The 22,915-nt window shown below is 37.5% G+C and overlaps 1 protein-coding gene and 1 long non-coding RNA gene across 29 annotated transcripts in view; one reads left to right on the top strand and one right to left on the bottom strand.

Annotated features, from left to right (window-relative positions):
* Window positions 1-22,915, top strand: part of LOC147375711 (uncharacterized) — a 157,871-nt gene that overhangs the window by 105,138 nt on the left and 29,818 nt on the right. The window lies entirely within an intron of this gene.
* The window catches only part of COL24A1 (collagen type XXIV alpha 1 chain), a 401,096-nt gene that overhangs the window by 58,723 nt on the left and 319,458 nt on the right, over window positions 1-22,915 (bottom strand). For all 27 annotated transcript variants that reach the window (XR_015160374.1, XM_086390890.1, XM_086390884.1 and 24 more), the window contains 4 exons: window positions 18,886-18,939; window positions 18,722-18,775; window positions 12,625-12,678; window positions 11,373-11,480 (listed from right to left, as the gene is read on the bottom strand). Coding sequence is in view for 26 of the 27 variants with exons in the window: in XM_086390890.1 (XP_086247016.1) it covers window positions 11,373-11,480; window positions 12,625-12,678; window positions 18,722-18,775; window positions 18,886-18,939 (270 nt within the window). In the remaining variant the exon portion in view is untranslated. The remainder of the gene's footprint in view (window positions 1-11,372; window positions 11,481-12,624; window positions 12,679-18,721; window positions 18,776-18,885; window positions 18,940-22,915) is intronic.

Consider the following 22,915-nt stretch of genomic DNA (forward strand, 5'->3'; position numbering starts at 1 on the left):
TCCTCTCCTTCAATCATACTGTTCTTCCTAGCATTGTATATGCTATTGTTTCTGCCTAGAATATTTCTTTTTTGCTTTCTCCACTCACCATTATGATTCCTAATTTACTCCTGGCTGTAGTTCAATGTCATCTCTCTCTCTCTCTCCCTATATCTTCATATAAAACCACTTTCCTGAGGTATAGTTGACATAAACTTCAAAATCTAGAACCTGATAAATTGACATAAAGAATACATCTGTGAAAAAGTGCATTAAAATGAAGGTAACATATCTACCACTCCCAAAATGTTCCCCTCTCCCTCTCTAAGTTGTCCTCACACACACTTTCCTCTCCAGGAAAACAATGACTTACTTTCTGTCTCTACAGATTAGTTTCCAGTGTCTAGATTTTATACAGGTGGCAGTCTACAGTCTGTCCTCTTTGCTGTACCTTTTTCCCCACTCAGAATAATTATTTTGAGATATATTCATATTGTAGTATGTATCAATTGCTCATTCTTTTTATTCTTTTTATGTATATTTCATTATACATATGTACCACAATTTGTTTAGTCATTTACCTTTTGATGGACACATGGATTGTTTCCAATTTGGGGCTATTACAAAGAAAACTGCAACAAATATTCATATGCAAGTTTTTGTGTGGACATACGCTTTTATTTCTCTAGGCCAGTTCAGAATGGCTGGTTCATAAGCCAGGTGTACCTTTAAAGTTTTAAGGTAAGGCCAGTGTATTGGATAATTGACATCTTAATAGTACTGAATCCTTTGATTCGTGAACATAGTGCATACATCATTTATTTGAGTCTTCTTTAATTTCTGTCAGCAATGTCATATGGCTTTCAGTATCAAGTTGCATATTTTAGGGGGGTCAGATTATCTGATTTTAACACGACAGTAAATATTGCTTTTTAAATGTCAATTTCCGATTGCTCAGGAATACAGTACATAGAAATACATTTCATTTTCGCATATTGATATTGCACCCGGCAGCCTTGCTAAATTAATACTTGTTTTTTTTTGTAGATTCTGAAGGATTTTCTATATAGATGATCATGTTATCTGTGAATAAAGACAGTTTTATTTCTTTCAGTCCAATCTGGTGGCTTTTCCTTTTTCTTTACTGACTAGAACCACATTCAGTGCTGAATGTCTCATGTAAATGTATGAGAATAATAAACATATCTGTTGGCATATGAGGCCTCAGGTTTGTCTCACAAACACCTACACAAAAAATACTTCTTGGAGGAAGTATTCAAATAATAATAGAAACAAATTCAGAAGATTCTACAAGAAATGCTGAAAAGTAATAGTGACTAAATAGTTGCATTTACTACTCTGTTAAAAAAGAAACTAAGGATAAAGAGAAGTAAATGCCTGAGGATTAAGTCAAAATTCAACCTTATATTAAAAAATGATGAAGGGAAAGGATGGTATATGGAAACAAAAGGGCATGAGAGCAAATAAAAGTATTTGTTTTGTTAGAGGGAAGATACAATTAGTGACATATTAAACAAATAACTAGAGTTAAATAAATACACATTTGGTTCTTAAATTCAGGGCAACTGCTAACAGAACACCAGCTGAAAGAGAGTAGGTAACTTTTAAACCAGCAGAAGAGAATTCAATTGATACAATGAAAATTAGAAAAGAAGAAAAAGAGAAACAAACACCCCAAAAGATAGTACAGGACAAAGAAACTAAAGAATAAAGATGGCAAAATATTCTTAATAGAGGAATTTTAGACGAAGTCTCTCTAAGACTAATAGTAGGATGTAATAGGATTTCTGCTATTATTAGCAGTGGTGAACGTGAACATGAAGTCACTCAGTCGCGTCCAACTCTTTACGACCCATGGACTGTAGCCTACCAGGCTCCTCTGTCCATGGGATTTTCCAAGCAATAGTACTGGAGTGGATTGCCATTTCCTTCTCCAAGGGATCTTCCCAACCCAGGGATTGAACCTGGGTCTCCCGCATCATAGACAGACACTTTACCGTGTCTGTCTATGGACTTCCCTGGTGGCTCAGACAGTAGCAGTGGTAGGATGTCTACTATTGCTGCTACATTTTCAAATAGTAGTGGGAGTCCCTATCAGCCTGTGTTGAAAGAAGAAAAAAAATTGAGTTTAAGAGTTAAAGTTGCCAATGTTTGAAAATATTACCACCTAAAACCCCAATAGGATCACAATAGTAAATTATTAGAAATAAAAAATCCAATTGTATAGAATATAACATAAATCAGTAAAGGAAAGATACATCCATCTGAATGCAGAGTTTCCAGGGTAGCAAGGAGAGATAAGAAAGCCTTCCTAAGTGATCAATGCAAAGAAATAGAGGAAAACAAAAGAATTGGAAAGACTAGAGATCTCTTCAAGAAAATTAGAGATACCAAGGGAACATTTCATGCAAAGATGGGCACAATAAACGACAGAAATAGTATGGACCTAACAGAAGCAGAAAAAATTAAAAAGAGGTGGCAAGAATACATAGAAGAACTATATAAAAAAAATCTTAATGACCCAGATAACCATGATGGTATAATCACTTACTCTCCTAGAGCCAGACATCCTGGAGTGGGAAGTCAAGAGGGCCTTAGGAAGCATCACTACAAACAAAGCTCGTGCAGGTGATGGAATTCCAGCTGAGCTATTTCAAATCCTAAAATGATGATGCTGTGAAAGTGCTGTACTCGATATGCCACCAAATTTGGAAAACTCAGCAGTGGCCACAGGACTGGAAAAGGTCAGTTTTCATTCCAATCCCAAAGAAAGGCAATGCCAAAGAATGCTCAAACTACCGCACAGTTGCACTAATCTCACACTTTAGCAAGGTAATGCTCAAAATTCTCCAAGTTAGGCTTCAACAATATGTGAACTGAAACTTGAAGATGTTCAAGCTGGATTTAGAAAAGGCAGAAGAATCAGAGATCAAATTGCCAATATCTGTTGGATCATAGAAAAAGCAAGAGAGTTCCAGAAAAACATCTGCTTCATTGGCTATGCCAAAGGCTATAACTGTGTGCATCACAACAAACTGGAAAATTCTGAAAGAGATGAGAATACCAGACCACCTTACTGGCCTCCTGAGAAACCTGTATTCAGGTCAAGAAGCAACAGTTAAAACCGGACATGGAACAAAAGACAAGTTCCAAATTGGGAAAGGAGTATATTGGGATACAAGGTATACAAGGCTGTATATTGTCATCTTGCTTATTTAACTTTTATGCAGAGTACATCATGCAAAATGCCAGGCTGGATGAAGCACAAGCTGGAATCAAGATTGCCAGGAGAAATATCAATAACCTCAGATATGCAGATGACATCACCCTTATGGCAGAAAGTGAAGAGGAAGTAAAGAGTCTGTTGATGAAAGTGAAAGAGGAGAGTGAAAAAGCTGACTTAAAACTCAAGATTCAAAAAATGAAGATCATGGCATCCAGTCCCATCACTTCATGGCAGATAGATGGGGAAACAATGGAAACAGTGACAGACTTTATTTTCTTGGGCTTTGAAATCACTACAGATGGTGAGTGCAGCCATGAAATTAAAAGACACTTGCTCCTTGGAAGAAAAGCTATGACAAACCTAGATAGCATATTAAAAAGCAGAAACATTACTTTACTGACAAAGGTCCGTCTAGTTAAAGTGATAGTTTTTCCAGTAGTCATGTATGGATGTGAGAGTTGGACTACAAAGAAAGCTGAGTGCAGAAGAATTGATGCTTTTAAATTGTGGTATTGGATAAGATTCTTGAGAGTCCGTTGGACTGTAGGGAGATCCAATTAGTCCATACTAAAGGAAATTAGTCCTGATTATTCGTTGGATGGACTGATAAAGCTGAAACTCCAAAACTTTGGCCACCTGATGTGAAGAACTGACTCATTTGAAAAGACCCTGATGCTGGGAAAGATTGAGGGCAGGAGGGGAAGGATGAGATGGTTGGATGGCATCACCGACTCAATGGATGAGTTTGAGTAAGCTCTGGAAGTTGGTGATGGACAGGGAAGCCTGGTATGCTGCAGTCCATGGGGTTGCAAAGAGTCGGACATGACTGAGCGACTGAACTGAACTGAACTTAGAGCTAAATCAGGGTACTGGGTAGAGAAAGAGTAGAACTCTAGGACAAGGGATGGGGATATCTGACCAGACATGGGCAAGGCCAACAGACATGGGCAAGACCAAGAACTGTGAACCTTAAATCTCTCTTAGTCTTCCTTGCCTGTGGAGATAGCCACCCTGCTCAAGCATCTGGAAGCACCATTAACAGCCTGAAGGACTGGCAATTTGAAGCCTTGACTCAACTGTGGCCTACGGTCAATGAGGTTGAAGTGCTATAACTTCCCTAGCATACTGCATAGGAAGGGTCCAAAGGCTCAGGAAGATAGAAATGTGGAGGTAGATTTATCATGTGCGATCTGATCAATCACCCTCTAATGATGGCCCCTGAAAGGGATCAAAGGACACTCTTTACCAAGGTGTTAAGAAATCTTAGTATTAGGTTCCCTTATTTAAATAGGGGGCTTCCCTGGTCGCTCAGAGGGTAAAGCGTCTGACTGCAATGTGGGAGACCTCAGTTCGATCCCTGGGTTGGGAAGATCCTGTGGAGAAGGAAATGGCAACACACTCCAGTATTTTTGCCTGGAGAATCCCATGGACAGAGGAGCCTGGTACGCTACAGTCCATGGGGTTGCAAAGAGTCAGACACGACTGAGTGACTTCACTTCACTTCACTTCACTGGACTCTTGAGTGGTAGAGTCTAGGTGACAGGGCTTTACTATCAGAGAAAAGGTAGAAGCAGTTATTACAATAAGCCACAGGATAGAGCAGAACCAAATGTTCTGACCACAGAGATCTGTAGTAATTGTTAGTTGATCAAAGAGCCAAGAAATTAAACATACATTATGCCAATATACTGACATATAGGTAGGTCTGCATAATCCTAATTTAAGTCACTATACTTGGGATTCAGAACCTCTCACTAAGTTCCCAGTCTCCAGCCAGTTCCTAGCCCAGAACCTTTTGACTGAAGGGGAGGCAGGTTCTCTTTGAGGAAGAACCTGCAATGTGGTCATAGGTGTACACAGTGACTCTTGCCCTAAGTCATCTTCAGAGGGACTTGTGTTCATTTACCAGGTGACTGAACACTGGGAAAAGGGAAAGTCTCAACCTTTCTGGGGCTGTTAGATATTGGATTTGAACTGATAATAAACCCTGGAAATTCAAAATATTGTCATGGCACTCTGGTCAGAGTGGAAAGTTTATGAAGGCTAAGTGATAAATAGTGATAAATGCAGTTTTGGCCTGATATCTTTTCCAAGTAGTTTCAGCAGGGTTATGAACCCAGTTGTCATTTTTGTATTTTTTTTCCTCCAATCTCAGAGAACAGTGAAAATTCCTAACTCATAAAGTAAAGGCTACTGTAGTAGAAAGGGAAGAGACACATGGAAGCCCTTGCTTCCCACCCCTTCCTATCTCTTCCTGCCCCTTTCCCCACAGTAGTATACCTAAGGTAACAGCACATCCGTGCAGAAAACTGTGCACATTAACCACCATGTCCCTGTGGAAAATTGTAAATCCTATTGCCAAAAGATGCAGGAGCAGTGATTCTACCACATTTCGCATCTGTTTTACTCGACTGTTTGATGCAAACACCAGATAACTCCAACACTTAAACTTACAAAATTAATTGTGTGTTGATGTCAGTCACCGCTGCAGTTTCTGAATGGTGTCTTTACTAAACAGGATAGCCATTAGCAACAGGAGTTACTGGCCCAGTGAAATATTTCTTACCAATGTTTCTATCTGTAAAGATAATCAGAAGCAGTTTGCTTGCTTTCACAAGGCAGAGAGAGCTGTATCCCTTCAATGCCTTATCTCAGTGTTATGTCAGCTCAGTTTCCTCTAATAAAACAGACCAGTGGGTATCTTAACAGTCTTGATAGCTCACAAAATATCATGCAGGTCCATTAAACTGAGGACACTGTGCAACTTGGACTGAATAAGTGCCCTAAAGATACGCTGGAAAAGTGAAAGTTGCTCAGGCATGTCTGACTCTTTGCAACCCCATGGACTATACAGTCCATGGAATTCTCTAGGCCAGAATACTGGAGTGGGCAGGCTTTACCTTCTCCAGGGGATCTTTCCAACCCAGGGATCAAACCCAGGTCTCCTGTGTTGCAGGCGGATTCTTTACCAGCTGAGCCACAAGGGAAGCCCAGAGATATGTCAGACGATAGAATTAAAAAGTTCATGACACTTGGTAGATGGAAGAAGTTCCTAGGTTTGGGGGTATATCAGGATACCCTCTCTAAGAGACAAGTACTTTGCATTGCTCAAAACAATAAAAGAGGCATAATGCTTGGTGAACCTCTCCAGACTTTGGAGTCAATCTTTACCACCTTTGGGTATGCTGCTACAACCCATTTACTCACTTTATTGTGGCAAAATATATATAGCATATATTTACCATTTTAACCAGTTTTAGATATATAGTTCAGAGGCATTCAGTACATTCACAGTGGTGTGTAACCATCACCATTATCCATCTGCAGAACCTTTTCTGTTCCCAAAATGAAACTCTGTACCCATTAAACAGTAACTTCTCCATTTCCTTCTCCTCCCAGTCCTTCTGTTCTACTTTCTATGAATTTGACCACTTTATGTACCTTATATAAATGGAATCGTATAATATCTTTACGTTTGTGTCTGGCTTAGGATAATGTCTTCAAGGTTTATCCATGTTGTAGCATGTGTCAGAATTTCCTTCCTTTTTAAGACAATAATATTCCACTGTATTAATATGTATATAACACGTTTATCTGTTTCACTGTTGACACTCATATGGGGTTGTTTCCATCAATTGATGACTGTGAGTAGTGCTATTATGAACATTGGGAAAATTTCTGTTCAAGTTTCTGCTTTCAGTTCTTTGGGGTATACACCCAGGAGAGGAACTGTTGGATCATATGGTAATCCAATGTTTAATTTTTCAGGACCTGCCATACTGTTTTCCACAGTGGCTACATCATTTTACATTCCGATTAGCAGTGCACAAGGGTTCCAATTTCTTTACAAACTTACCAACAATTTTCTTTTTTTTTTATTTTTTTAAAATTTTATTTAATTTTTAAACTTTACAATATTGTATTAGCTTTGCCAAATATTGAAATGAATCCACCACAGGTATACATGTGTTCCCCATCCTGAACCCTCCTCCCTCCTCCCTCCCCATACCATCCCTCTGGGTCGTCCCAGTGCACCAGCCCCAAGCATCCAGTATCATGCATCGAACCTGGACTGGCGACTTGTTTCATACATGATATTATACATGTTTCAATGCCATTCTCCCAAATCTTCTCACCCTCTCCCTCTCCCACAGAGTCCATAAGACTGTTCTATACATCAGTGTCTCTTTTGCTGCCTCGTACACAGGGTTATTGTTACCATCTTTCTAAATTCCATATATATGCGTTAGTATACTGTACTGGTGTTTTTCTTTATGGCTTACTTCACTCTGTATAATAGGCTCCAGTTTCATCCACCTCATTAGAACTGATTCAAATGTATTCTTTTTAATGGCTGAGTAATACTCCATTGTGTATATGTACCACAGCTTTCTTATCCATTCATCTGCTGATGGACATCTAGGTTGCTTCCATGTCCTGCGTATTATAAACAGTGCTGCGATGAACATTGGGGTACACGTGTCTCTTTCCCTTCTGGTTTCCTCAGTGTGTATGCCCAGCAGTGGGATTGCTGGATCATAAGGCAGTTCTATTTCCAGTTTCTTAAGGAATCTCCACACTGTTCTCCATAGTGGCTGTACTAGTTTCTTTTTTTGGGGGGTGGTAGGGAATAGCTATCTTAGTGGTAGTAATTTGTTGTTGTTCTTGTTGTTTAGTTGCTAAGTCATGTCTGAGTCTTTGAGATTCCATGGACTATAGCCCGCCAAGCTCCTCTGTCCATGGGATTTCCCAAGCAGGAATCCTGGAGTGGGTTGCCATTTCCTCCTCCAGGGGATCTTCTCAACCCAGAGGTCAAACTCACATTTCCTGTACTAGCAGGTGGTTTCTTTACTGCTGAGCCACCAGGGAAGCCCAAAGTGGTGTCTAATAGTGGTTTTGATTTTCGTTTTCCCTAATGATTAGTGATGCTGAGCACCTTTCCTTGTGATTACAGGTCATTTGTGTATCTTATTTGAAGAAATATCCTTCGAATCCTTTGCCAACTTGCTAGTTTTTGTGGGCCCCGAGGAAAGACTCTGCAGCAGATTCAAGATGCCATGTAAGATACCTTGCTATCTGAATGGATGACTGAGCAGATCCAATAATATGAGAAGGGTCTTTAGCTGATAGAGATGCTATATGCACCCTTTGGTAATCCCAATAAGAGAATCAGAGCGTATATCCATAAGGCTTTGTAGGTAAGTTATGCCTTCTTTGCCAAATGTAATCTCCCATTTGGAAAGCAGTTCTGGACTTTGTCTGGTTGAAACTGAATTATCAAATAACTATGTGTCCTGAACTGCTCATTATGATAAGAGTGATAGCTGATCCACTGAATCATAAAACTAGCTGTGTACAGCAGCATTCACGTCTAAATAGAAATAGTATTGGGCCCTGCTGCTGCTGCTAAGTTGCTTCAGTTGTGTCCGACTCTGTGCAACCCCATAGACAGCAGCCCATCAGGCTCCACCGTCCCTGGGATTCTCCAGGCAAGAACATTGGAGTGGGTTGCCATTTCCTTCTCCAATGCATGAAAGTGGAAAGTGAAAATTGAAAGTGAAGTCGCTCAGTCGTGTCCGACTCTTCACGACCCCATAGACTGCAGCCCACCAGGCTCCTCCGTCCATGGGATTTTCCAGGCAAGAGTACTGGAGTGGGGTGCCATTGCCTTCTCCAGTATTGGGCCCTAGTAGTCCAAAAATCACAAATGAAATATGCGATCATGCAATTGAGATGTCCATGATGCTTGTTCTACTGCTCCTTCAGCCTTCCTAGAGAATTCTCTTAACCATTTAGTAAGGGAGAAGAAAGCTCCAGCTTGTTTTAGAGCTAAATGTGCACTGAATTTCACCATCATTTACAAGGGATTGCTGCTGCATTGAACTGTGAAAGACATCACTGAAAGAAACTCTTCCCAGTGGGCAGAGCTTGGGCAAACCCATATATATGGGCAATCCATATAGCCATGCTTGGTGTTTGTAAGTAAAGAAGCCCTGCCAATATGCTCTGGAGTTCTGAGTTTTGCAATAGCCCTGAGTGTGGCCTCAGCATCTGGCTTTAAGTCCCCTTCATTTTGGTCTATCCTATATTGAGCTAGTGATTTGGTTTCATGCCTTAGCCTTCACCCACACTGTCAATAAAAGCAATGTGCCAGATTCTAGAATATAACTTAGAATTAAAATGAAATCACTATCTTATTTGCATCAATTGTTTTCTGTATTAGCTTCTCTCAGTCATTATATTACTGTCCTTGAAGTATTATCCTATTGAAGAAGAATGTAATTAGAAAATGTCTGTTTTTGTTCTAGAAACTAGCAGCAGATAATAGTCACGTGCCATATTGCTGTTTTGATACAAGAGAAAATGGTTCATATTTTTCTAAGTCCAAATCAGTGTATTCATTCCATTTCCCAATTTTCAATCCTTTCCAGGGGGACCTGCAGGTGTCACATATTACCAGAAAGAAGTTTTCACAATGAAGTGACCTGATACAAAAAGTAATGCATGACTTTGACCTGTCACTAGTGTCTGATAGATATCTTATATGCTGAATATCTGAAATTCCTATTGAACACATATACATAGGATACTGATCTGTATTATCCATATCTGGAATAAGTATCTGGGTTAGTGGTATTTTAGTCAGAAAACAAATGAGTTCCTCTTCCTGTAATTAAATCAGTCTATTTGCTATTATTAGTACTTACAACTCAGTTATTAGCCTTATAGATTACTGGGCACATCCACATACATACCACCTCCATGATTAAACTTGTGTTCACAGCAAAATATATAACATATTTTGAAATGTGGTTTTCCTTGTTTCAACCCTCAAAATCTTATTCAAAGCAATAAAATAAGATTCATTATAACATTTTTAAGTAAAACTTAAACAGAGACTCAGACCAACTCTTAAGCTTTTGATATTGTATTTTTTAAAATCCACAACCTCATTTTAAGACTATTACATGGTGAGCCTAGAATGTAGCATCTAAATGAAGGCCCAGGGCATGAGCTCTCTTTAAGACTGAGATCTCAAATCAAAGTCCTCTTTTAACCAGACTGATATTAATAGTAGAAGTTTATGAAATACATATTTTAATTAAAAACATCAGCTTGACTTTCAAAGTTTTCTAGGCCTTAACCTGATGGTCTGATGTTCAGATATACTGTCTCCAAAACAAATAGAAACCAAGCTAAGCCTCCTTAAAAATATTCACCTTTCCAGATAGAATCTGGTTAGATATTTATTTCTTAAATAATTAGATTTGCTGGTCATAATTCAATAGATTTTTTTTAAACAAATGAGATAATTAATTACAGTGAAAGAAGAATATTAATTTGGGTTTGATTTTGGTACAGTCCCACGGTTCATATGAATAAACAACTAGGACTGATTTATTTAAGAAAAGAAAAACAGATTAATATATAACCATATCCAAATAGTAGAAAAGTAAAAGGATAAATTTTACTGGATTTACTGGATTACTGAAATATGTGATTAATTATTCTCATATTTCAAGTGGAAACACAACATGGGATAACAATAAATATCCAGATTATAATGACCTTAGGAAGGAAAAAGGGAAAGTAGATAAATGAAGACAAAAGTATCATTTTAAATTTCTGATCAAATAAATAAGATAGAAATTTGCATAAAAATAAGAATCTATGTCATTGCTCATTGCATCACCAATGGATGAACACAGAAAATATTGACATAATTCTTATAAAATAGTGTGGCTATAAAAGTAAAGGGAAAATGATTTTGGCAGAGCTTACCTTGAGTTATTGCTAAGCCTGAAATGTTCCAAAGGTGGCTTAAGACATTTGATGAACTCAAAACAGTCAGCTTGTGTAACCTTTAAAATATTACTTCTTTATGGTTCCTAGTTACCAGTTTTTATATGTACTAAGAATGATATAAATTATTAATATGGGTTATTATATATAAAATATCCAACAGAATGTACTCATTGACATTCCCTGAAAATCATAAATACAATTCCAAAATAATTATTATAGTAATGATTGGCTTAATCTGAGCGAATGTCAAAGCTAAGAAAGATAGCCAAAATATCTATGATCTTGTAAAGAGACACTTATGCATAAGAAATAAAGTGCAAAGAACATTCAATCTACTCACAGGAAGTCCGTGTTTTCCTGGTAGCCCAATTTTTCCAGGGTTTCCTGAAATGCCTTCTGCTCCATGGTATCCTTGCATGCCTTTTGGCCCAGGTAGTCCTGGAAGTCCCTTGATAATTAAAAATTACTTGGATTATAGAGAGATGCTGTACAGATATTTAAATGACAAATACTTTTATACTTATTAAGATAGGGGGTTACATTTTTAATACTCTGTCCCAGGATAAATTTTTCTATTTCCTGGATTCCTTAATAATTTACTATTTGGATACAACAGATCAGTCAACTGTCCCCTAAACAAAATGCCAAGCTAATCAGTAATTTACTTGGTAATCTTTTCTGTTTTAATGTACTTTCCTAGTATTTCTCATTGTGCCAGCCCACGGTTTATCCAGCTGTGGAGAAAAGATCAGCCATGTGCACTTGTCAGCATAGAATACAGGCTGACATTCATCATCTCGAAAACTTCATACTGTATTATTTCCCCAAGAAATAAATTAAGGCTCTTTAATTGCTGCTTTGAATTAGATAAATATACAACTGAATAAAGGTCTGAACATTTTTGTTTCTATTCTTGAGGAACAAGATTTAATCTACAGGGATCTCTGATCTCAACGTGCTTATAATTTATATTCACTTCTTTACTTTTCTTGAACCAACACAGGCCACTCAAATCAGGCCCTTGGCTAGGGGAGACCAGCAGGAAGCCTTTGCTAATAAGCTAGTCAACACATACTTGCCTGGCCAAAGAGGAAATGAATGGCTAAGGTAAAATTAAACTTTGTTTTATGATGAAAGGATTTGAAGTGTTTTTTTTTTTTTTCCCTAAGACTTTCTGTTCTATTTCCCAGGAAAATGAGAGGTCAAGTTCTCTCACTAAAATCCAGGTTACATCCTTTTAATCATGCTTGGAAATTTCTGACCTTTGTCACCATTCATTTAGTCAAGACTCCAAGTTCCCTGTTTTTCAGTGGCTCATCATCAGACAGTAGTAGCATGGATTCACAGACAGGTCTCCATACACTGGAAAATAACATCCTTCAACTGCAGTGACTTCTATTTCAACACCAAGCTTGGTTTTGAGCTAATGGTCATATTTTGTTCCCTCTGTGTTCCAGCACGGGTTTAAACATTTTTTAAAGACAATGTGATTTATCCAACACTTGTCATAATTGGCTCCAAACTATTCTGCTTGCTAAAGTTGCCAATTCTATTTAGAAAAATAATAAAGATGAAGACAGCCTGTTACTTACAGGAATCCCAGGTTTCCCGGAAGGACCAGGAGCTCCTTTTTTCCCTTTAGGACCCTAAAAATGTGAAGCACTGCTGTCAATTGATTGCAATAAACAGAAGGCATAGAAAAGAACTCTAAGACCTGGATGCTACAAGCAAGTCCTTACACTCACTAGTTGGTTATCCTTGGGATTACCATTTAACTTTCCTGGGAATCATTTTTTTCATGTGTAAATGAGAGAATTTGACCAGATAATCGATGAATTTCCACCTGGCCTCCAAAAAGAGCTATCCTTGGTGGCTCAGGATGGTAAAGAATCTGCCTGCAATGCAGGAGGATCTGGGTTCGATCCCTGGGTCAGGAAGATCCCCTGGAGAAAGAAATGGCACCTCACTCCAGTATTCTTGCCTGGAAAATTCCATGGACGGAGGAGCCTGGTGGTCTACAGTCCATGGTGTCGCAGAGTCAGACAGGACTAAGCAATTAACTGTCAAAGATTTATAAAACGTGAAAGTGAAGTTGCTCAGTCATGTTTGACTCTTTGCGACTCCATGGACTGTAGCCCACCAAGCTCCTCCGTCCATGGAATTTTCCAGGCAAGAATACTGGAGTGGGTTGCCATTTCCTTCTCCAGGGAATTTTTCTGACCCAGGGATTGAATCCAGGTCTCCCTCACTGCAGGCAGACGCTTTACCGCCTGAGCCATGGGGAAGCCCCCATAGTTCTAAAAAGAAACTGATTATTTAAACAAAAGTCCCCACTTGCAGGCAAGGCCTTTGTCTCCCTATTGAAATTGGTTAAGTACCTATTTAATTAATTCAGTGAACATTCATTGGGGCTTCCCCAGTGGCTTAGCAGTAAAGGATCCACTGCAACACAGGGGATGCGGGCTCTATCCCTGGGCTGGGAAGATCCTCTGGAGAAGGAAATGCAACCCACTCCAGTATTCTTGCCTGGAGAATCCCATGGACAGAGGAGTCTGGTGGACTACAGTGGATGGTGTTACAAAATAGTCAGACACGACTTTGCTATTTAGTGACAAAATAACAGCAATAAACATTCATTGACTATGAGGTATCAGGGACTCTGTTATGTGTTGGAGATGCAAAATCAAAGCTCCTGTTTCCAAGGCACGTAAAGTAGTGAGGGATACGAAACACTAACTTAAAATGTGCTCTCTGGAAGTATAGAGAAGAACATACTTGTGAAACAAAGAAAAGATATTTATTTCTCACAGAGCTGCTTGTTTTTCAATGTGTGAGATGTTTTAAATTATAATTGATTCAGCTGTAATGGTCTGCCAGGATAGTTAGAAATTTGCCCTTGCAAACCATGCCATTATTCTCATGCTATCTTAAAATTATCTTAAGAAGAAAAATGTGGAAAAGAGTGACCTAGTTCACAAATTAAAAAAAAGAAGCATATTGCCATTACCAGACACATTTTTCAGAAGTCAGAAGTTCTCAGAATCAAGATAATTTCACCAAAATGGGATGTTAAGTTATGAAAATCTGAAGGTAGTTGTGCTAAAAAGTCAATTTGACAATAATAACAAGATAAAAAATTTCAAAAGATGTTACATACTCTGAAAATGAGCTTAAATGTTTTAAGAAGAGATAGTGTATGTAGTAACAGAGAAAAAGGGCATTTTCTGTAAGAAATAAAAATCCCATTTTGTTAGAATTTGATGAAAGGGAACTATATTAATCAAGGGGGTTATACCTCCAGGTTCAAAAGCTATTTTACTTGCTTCAAAAAGTCACTACTGTAAATTCCTCCTAAAGGTAAGAAAATGGGATAGTTGGTGAACTGGGTTTACTTGAAGTAAATACAATTTCTGGAACATATGACCCCTATAATAACATGTGTCTTATAGATCGCAATGAAGAAATGAAATAGGCAAGTAAATACTATTTTAAATATTGAAAACAATTTTGTTTTTGGTTGTTTTGAATAGCACAAAATAGTATATGAATTGTGATAATATTCAAATATGTTAACCGGTGTGCTTTTTTCTTCACAGTATTTCTTTTTGTAAAGTGAAAGATCTGTTCTAGACTTTTGATTTTTAAAATAAACTTTTTTTAGCTTATGAATTTCAAAATAGTCCCCTGAAACTCATGGTGGGGTAATAGTTTGAACAGAATGTAGTTCCTTAACACAAAAATGCAACCCACTCCAGTATTTGGTGCAACCCACACAAAAACCTGATTTTTGAATATTAAAAGTCTCAAAAATCAAGGTAATAAAGGATTCAAGTCATAAAATTTATGACACAAAGAACATATTTAGAAGAATTATAATAATGTAAGAGAAAGTTTTTCCTATCCAAGGGGATATAAAAAAATCTTCACTTTGGAGAAAGGTAAAAAGAGAATCAAGACTGTGAAGACACTGATGGGTATCTCTGAGAAGAGACCCTGATACTGCCCTCAAGTCCCAGGGTGGGTGGAAACAATAGTAATGCAGACAGATGTGGGGACTTGGGTACAGTGACGATGGCTAGGGAGACTAAAGCCTCATGAGGTGTCCACTAAACTGCACTGAGTTTCAGCAACAAGAGTAGAAATTTCTGCATGAGATGTCAGGCCAGGGGTCTTGAGAAAGTCTAAATCCCCCAAGTACAGAGCATGGTGTGGGGAACAGCAGAATGTTATTTCCATGTGGCCAAGAACACATGGCCGTTAGGGCCCTATCTGAGGAGATCTTTGAGTTGAGAAAACAGCTGTACAAATCAACAGGAATCAAAGAACTTCTGCTAGGACAGCCAATGTAGACACCAAAATAGTGGAACGATGGCCGATGGGGCTCCAAAGGGATGATGCACATTTCAGTGGATGCTAGCATGAACAGATGATGGCTGAGACTCAATCTCACCGCCTATTCCTCTTCCCACCATTGCCACCCCGAGTGTAACTGTATATTTGAAAAGCAAATTAATGGGAAAAACTCTCTAAATCAAATACAAGACATCTGAGTGGACAGAGTTAAAGGCAATCAATTGACTAAATTTCCATCAATTAGGTTTCTACCACAGGCCAGGAAGGGCACTCAGAACAGAAATTAAGTTCCGTTAAAAAGAACATAAAGTTATACTTTTAGTGTACCTGAGTTTATGGCTTAAGGTTCAGATATGCTATATATATATATATAAGTGCTTTATTCCAAACATTCAAATAACAAAATAAAAACAAAGACATTCATGTACCATCACAAATCAATTATGTTTTGGGGTAACTATTATGTTGGGAATTATTTCAGAACAGGTAAAAACTGTACTCTAAAACCTACATTTATCATTGTGAAAATTAGAATTAGAATATTAGTTATTAATACTTGGATAGGTATGAGGAAGTAGCTCCCAACAGAATAACACTAAAGGAAAATTATGGCTGTGCAGATTATTTTTAAAGAATACTTTTGCTACTTTTAATGGTAAAATTGTGGCAGAAACCTACCTACTGAACATAAAGTTATAAAAAATAACAAAATAGTCTCTGCTGTTTTTAGATGCTCAATTCATGGACAATTTCCTTATGACAATTATTGTCATCATAACTAAAATGAAGTAGGCCAGTTAGAGAAACCACAGACTTCTAATGGAGGTTTAAAATACATAAAGGTCAACAAAGTATAAAAGACTGGTATTTTTTTGAATTTGTGCATTAAAAAAAAGCCTTGAATTTTGAATTGCTAGGTATTCTTATAACTAAATTAAGAGCCAAATATTACTAAATATTAATCCTACACAGAGGTGGTCTGTTCAGTAGGAAATTAAAGACTGGGCCAAAGACAAAGAAAAAATAGAAGGTGTTAGCAGGTAATTAATTGAGTTGGTGTCATAAAAAGGGAGGGAAATGTCACTCTTCTACCAATGCCCAAAATTCAAATGTAATAAAGCTAAAAGCATTCTACACTCTTTTCTTACTCATATTATTTTATTTAAATTTAAGTATCTCATAAATCAAACAGACTTTCCTGTTCCCATAATAGGAAAGGTGAATGAATTCATATATAGTCTTTAGAGTATATGCAGAATTGTGCTCTTTTGTCTGCTTAGCTTTGAAAAACAGAATGACCCTCTTGAAATCAGATCCATTTAAAACAGCTTTCAATTCATTGGAATTGTACCACTTTACAGACTATAAAAGTAAGTAATCTAATTCTTTAGACAACAGAAAATTTTAAATGTGCCCTTACTATCCAAACACTCATTTGTTTTTTATTTAAATGAAGCTGAAGAATAGTCATCTCAGTACTTTGCTAGTTCTAACTTTGTTAGAGAGGGTAGCTTTAAAATACAAACACAGACTTAGAAAGGTAAGTAAGACTCATACTCTTTTTAACCAAGAAATTTCAACTCACTAAAATCTGGAATTTTGTTTTGGGAAGAAAATAAAATTTTGGCTTGAGTCTCTGTATTTGAAAGCCATTATGGGACAGTTCACTACATTTGCATTATGAAAGTCTCTAAAAAATGTAGTGGTTTGCAATTGGTTTTGACTTGACTTGCTCCAATTTTTTTTAATAGTTGTCCACAGTTTCATATCTGAGAGACTAATAAATGAATCAGTTGGTTAAGTAAAATTAATATTTAGTTTAATCTATAAAAGAAGGCTTCTGTGTAATAATGGGAGTCAAGAAATAAAGTTTCTAATGTTGGTTTTGTTGTAACCAGTTTTGTGATCTTAGTAACTCATAATCTCTTTGGGACCTGAACTACTTCATTTGAAAGATGAGAGGGCTGTCCAAATGATTTTAAAGGGCCTTTTCCAAATCTAAAAAACACATTTAAAGCTTTACAGAAATAAGATGACGGCTATTCCACAGGATCCATCTGGCTATTCAAACTGACCCTTAAAAAACGGTCCTGGTAACAACCGTTCCTATCTGAAATTGTATAAGGGTTTTTAGTGGAACCTCGGACTGTGTGCCAGCATCGCCCATAGTGGGAAAAGAACTAGTTCTCATGGATTATACAGAATTTAAACCACAGCTCCTCAGTACTTTTCAGTTCTAATACCTGGGAAGAGCTGACTATATAGGCTGGAGGTGCAGTGACCTAGTAGGAATATTTTATTTTCATTGGTATAATTTTAACAGATATGAAAAAACAGCAAAAAAAAAATTCTTTTTTCTGAGATATGTCAAAAAGCAAAAACAAAACACCAAGAAAATGAAAGCACTATGAAGGATTAGAAATTTTAGGATCAAACCTTGGGAGAGCATTTTCATCCTTAGCCTCATGAGCAAGTCACATGAAAGCATTAGTAGTGTTCTAGGTTCACACATTTTTCCACTGCTTTTTTCAATTTGGGTATTACAAATTCTAAGTGAATGAGACAGCTGTATTCTTCTCATTTTTTTTTAATAAGGCTGAATGAAAAATTGGGTAGCAATGAACTGATGCTACAAATTACAAATCCAGTTGTTATGTAAGGCTGTGTGTGTGTGCTCAGTTGCTCAGTCGTGTCCAACTCTTACGACTCCATGAACTGGAACCTGCCAGGCTGCTCTGTCCATGGGATTTTCTAGGCAAGAATATTGGAGTGGGTTGCCATTTCCTTCTCCATATGTACGGTTGAAGCAACATCTATTCTGATACAGGGAAGGAGATGGCTAAATTCAGTAATAATATATTTTTAGTTTGTTGATAACAAATAATTGACTTTTGCTATGGGAAAAAAAAGAATCTTTTAAGCCAATTTTGACTCTGTGTCATATAGTCCAACGATTTATACCCCTACTTTACTACAGCAACTATATAAGCATGACTGCTAAATTTTCTCTTGGTGATACTGGTTTTAAGGCTAGTTGTTATTTCTACCTGAAACCCCAAAGAAGGACAATTAGTTTGGGATAAGTCTAGGCAATTTTCTAAAAGCCAGAGTAGTCTGCTGGTAAAGGGAAATTTGGAGGGCAGTCAAAACACATAAATTAATCAATAATGATGCTTTAGCACAATTATTGACAAACACATTGTTTAGAGGCCCATGGTGATTCTTGTTCTGAAAGGGTAAGTGATCATTTAAGTTATAATGAACAGCAACGCCCTGTGTCCTTGCTTTCTCAAACCAGCAATACATTTCAAATTGTCTTAAAAGATTTCAACTTACTTCAGATCCTCTCTCTCCTTTTAGTCCTTGTTCACCCTGGTCACCTGGCTCACCCTTTAACAGGAATCAAAACAGAAATCACAGATAAAGCAGAGACCAAATAAGATATGTTAACATTAATGTTTTTAAATGCCAGAGTTATAAAGAATGTTTTCAAAACATACTGGGGGCCCTTGCTGTCCGGTGGCACCTCTTGGTCCTGGTATACCTACATGGCCCTATGAAGAGAAAAGGATATATTATTAGAATACATTAAGACATACAACTTAGAGGATAGAGTAGTATCACTTAAAGTGGAAGTGAAGTCGCTCAGTCGTGTCTGACCCTTCGCGACCCCATGGACTGTAAACCCACTACACTGATCTGTCCATGGGATTTTCCAGGCAAGAATACTGGAGTGGGTTGCCATTTCCTTTGCCAAGTATCACTAAAAGTGGTAGCAGAATGTTGCAAATTTCAATTTAAATATTATAATGATTCTCTCTTAGAAAACATAACAGCCACTTGCATATAATGATGACTGAGAAAGAGTATAGAGGTTTTCCCCATATGGGTTAATACAGGTCTGCCAAAAGATGTCTATGCCCTAATCCTCAAAACCTGTGAATGTGATCTTATTTGGAGAAAAGTGTTTTTGCAGATATCATCAAGTTAAGTATTTTAGAAGGAGATTATCCTGGACTCTTTGTGACCCTCTGGATTGTAGCCCTCCAGGCTCTTCTGTCCATGGGATTATCCAAGCAAGAATCCTGGAGTGGGTTGCCATTTCCTCCTCTAGGAGATCTTCCCAACCCAGGGATCGAACCCGTGTCTCTCATGTCTCCTGCATTAGCAGGTAGGTTCTTTACCATAGCACCACCTGGGAAGTTCTCTGGATTATCCATGTGGGCCCCAAATCCACTGACAGGTGTCCTTGTAAGACACACAGAGAAAGAGAAGGATACAAAGGAGGTCATGTGAAGATGAGCAGAGGATGGAGTAATGCAGCCACAAGGGATGTTGTTAGCTACTAGAAGCTGGAAGAAGCAAGAAAGTTTCTTTCTTAGAGCCAGCGATGGGAGCACTGCCCTGTTCATATCTTGCTTTTGGATTTTTGGCTTCCAGGATTATGAGAGAATAAATTTCTGTTGTTTTAAGCCATCTGGTTTGTGATAATTTATTATGGCAGGCTCAGGAAACTAACATAGTAAATAACTAGTAAATAAAGAGTTTGAAAGCAAATGTCTTTTTTCAATCTTTTTCCCAGTGTTCTATGGTCTCCACTTTTACAAATTAAGGTCACAGCCATTTAGATAGTAGATTTACTGAGTTAAAGACTGGTAGTCATTACTGCATATGCCAAGACATCAAGTGACTCTGACTCTAGCAATCTGTCATCAGCCCAGTTCTCCTAGAAAGGAATGCTGACCTGCCACATTTTTCAAGTGTGCAAACAGAAACTAACAACAACCTAGGGGCATGTCAGGTAACAGTTATGCAGAAAGAATTCCACATGTAATCTCTTTTATCCCCTTCCCCACTGTCCACTTCAGATTCCTGTCTTCCTGTATATTACAGAAAGGATGCCATAGGAAGGACAGTTATCAGGCTCATCTCCTTTCTGGGCTAGGAGAAGAAGGGATTACTTAAAGCTAATGATTTATTCTCCTGCAAGATCATTTGAAGTCTTTTTTTGTTTGCATTCTGCAGCATAAATGTTTATGGTTTTAAGATTCAACTTCCTGATAAAGTAAACAAATCCTGTTTAAGGGAGAGAACAGTTGCAAGAGATAAAGGGTAATTTGGAAAGCTTTCTGTAACTAGCACACAGTCATAACTAAAGAGAAAAGGATGACTACCCACAAACAACATGACTCTTACCAACAAAACATGACTAGGATCAGCAAGTAACAGAATCAGGTCAACCATGAGGGAGCTTCATTCAAGTAAATACAACTATTGTAGGTCACTTATAAAGCCAGCTCAGGAGAGAAGCAGTTGGTGAAAAGTTGGGGTTACAAAGTGAACTAAGTGAGAGTAACCATACTGAGTCAACTACAAAGCTCCAAACCATCATGGTCTATTATGGTTTTGTCAGCATTCTAGCTGCAGTTTTACAGAGACCTTTTAGAATGATCATAGAAAAGCCAACTTCCTCTTAGAGGTTTGTGATGTTTGGATGCAAACCTTAGGAAAAACTAACTTGTTTACTAGGAGCTCCGCTATAGTTCCTTTGGCTCTTTCCATCCCAATAAAAACTGACAAATTATTTTCTACAGAGTAAGAATTAAATATGCTGCAGTAAATATTATTATGAAGTTATGTGGGCAAGATTACGGGAAGTGACTGATTTTTTTTCTGGTGATGTTAGTAGTGGGAGGAGTTGGATGATCAAAGGGAGTCTGGAGAGGATTTTATATGGAAAGTGATGATTATATATGATGATGATTATAAAATCCTAAGTGATGATTTTATATGGGAAGCTGAAGTTTAAAGGATGAGTTTTCCAGGTGGTAAAGAAAAAGGAAGGCATTCTGCAGAGGAATAGCATGTGAGAATGGATGGAGACTCATCTAATACAACATGTTAAGTGGAGAATGGATTTAAAAGGGCTGTGACTGTTGATAGTGAGTCTAGTTAGTGAGCTATTAAAAGAATTCAGGCAAAAAAGGATGAGACTCTAAAGTAGGGTGAAGTGGATAGATTCAAGAGATACATAAAAGGTCAAAAGAAGTGGCCAATTGAAGTTGGGAGATGAGAGGACAGAGAAAGGGGAGAATGAGGAGGGAGAGGTGAGAGACAAGAGAAAGCAAGACAGACAGAGGGCGAAAAGAGACAGAGAGAGAGAAAGAGGGAACATTAGTTTACTAGACACCTGGATGTCTGCTGGTACTATTCACTGAATTAAAGACATAAAACGAGGAGGATCAGATTTGGACTGGGACATGCTGAGTCTGAGGTACCTGTGATGATGTCTAGTAGCTATTTGGATGTGTATATCTAATGCTAAGGACTGAAGGCCAAGTGAGGATAGGATTAGTAGTTATTTTATTTTATGCAAAAAATTCTATGGCCTTTGACAAACCAAAGTAAAAAGGAGTTTAAGGTAGAACATAATTTATTCAACTTATTTCTAGGGCTTTGTCTCATATAAGTTTAGGTTGACTTAATCTTAGGTATTTATATGTTTCTGCTCACACTTTTAAAAAGTGAATATTAACAGTATAGTGTTCTTATTCATACCATGTCCTCTGGCTCTCTGTCAAACCTCAAATGAATTTATCTTGACATACATGATGTGTAGTTTTCTGGATGGCAAATATTTTACTACATCTGCTTTTATATTGATTAAATATTCTTGTTTTTTATATGTGATGTCTAGGGAGTCAAAGACGTGCTCGCTTCGGCAGCACATATACTAAAATAGGGAGTCAAAGACTGTGTGTCGAGTGCTCCGTGTTACATTCAGGGCTCCTTCCTGGTCCATGGAAGACATTAAAATAAATGCTGAATGAGAAGAGATTTAATTATATGTAACACATAAAACACATCACATATAGCGATGACTAGTATATATTTACTGCTGATAATGAACAAGATACTTGACTTTTGTGATTCTCAGTTTCTTCAAGAGGAAAAAAAGAACAAAGAATGGTGATAAGGGTTTCAAAATGTCTTTCAGTTGTTCATAGCCAGATGAAAGCAAAATATTCACTATCCATTCTATATTTTTTCTCCAACAGGAAAATCATGAGTTTATCAGAACTTTAAGAATATTTGTGAATATAAAAGTATTTTTAAAAGCTTGGTGATTATTCAACCATAAAAAGGAATGAAGTACTGACATATTTTACAATATGGATGAATCTTAAAAATACTGTGTAAAGTGAAAGGAGCCAGACACAAAAGGGTATATATTGTATGATCCCAATTATATGAAAGATACAGAATAGATAATTTGGTAGAGATAGAAAGCAGAGTATTGGTTTCCAGAGGTTGGGAGAAGTAGAATGACTGTTTAACAAGCACAGGGCTTCTTTTTTGGGGTGATGAAAATGTTCTAGAACTAGGCAGTGTGTGATGATTATACAACATTGCCAATATATTAAATGTCTCTAAATTGTACCATTTTAAAATGGCTGAAATGGTAAATTTTATGCTATGTGCATTTGAGCACAATTTAAAAAAGCTTATAATAATTCTGACCATCTGTTT

This window comes from Bos grunniens, chromosome 3, assembly GCF_055505025.1.
Source record: "Bos grunniens cultivar Pamir isolate PY7600 chromosome 3, Bosgru_T2T1.0, whole genome shotgun sequence".
NCBI lineage: Eukaryota > Metazoa > Chordata > Mammalia > Artiodactyla > Bovidae > Bos > Bos grunniens.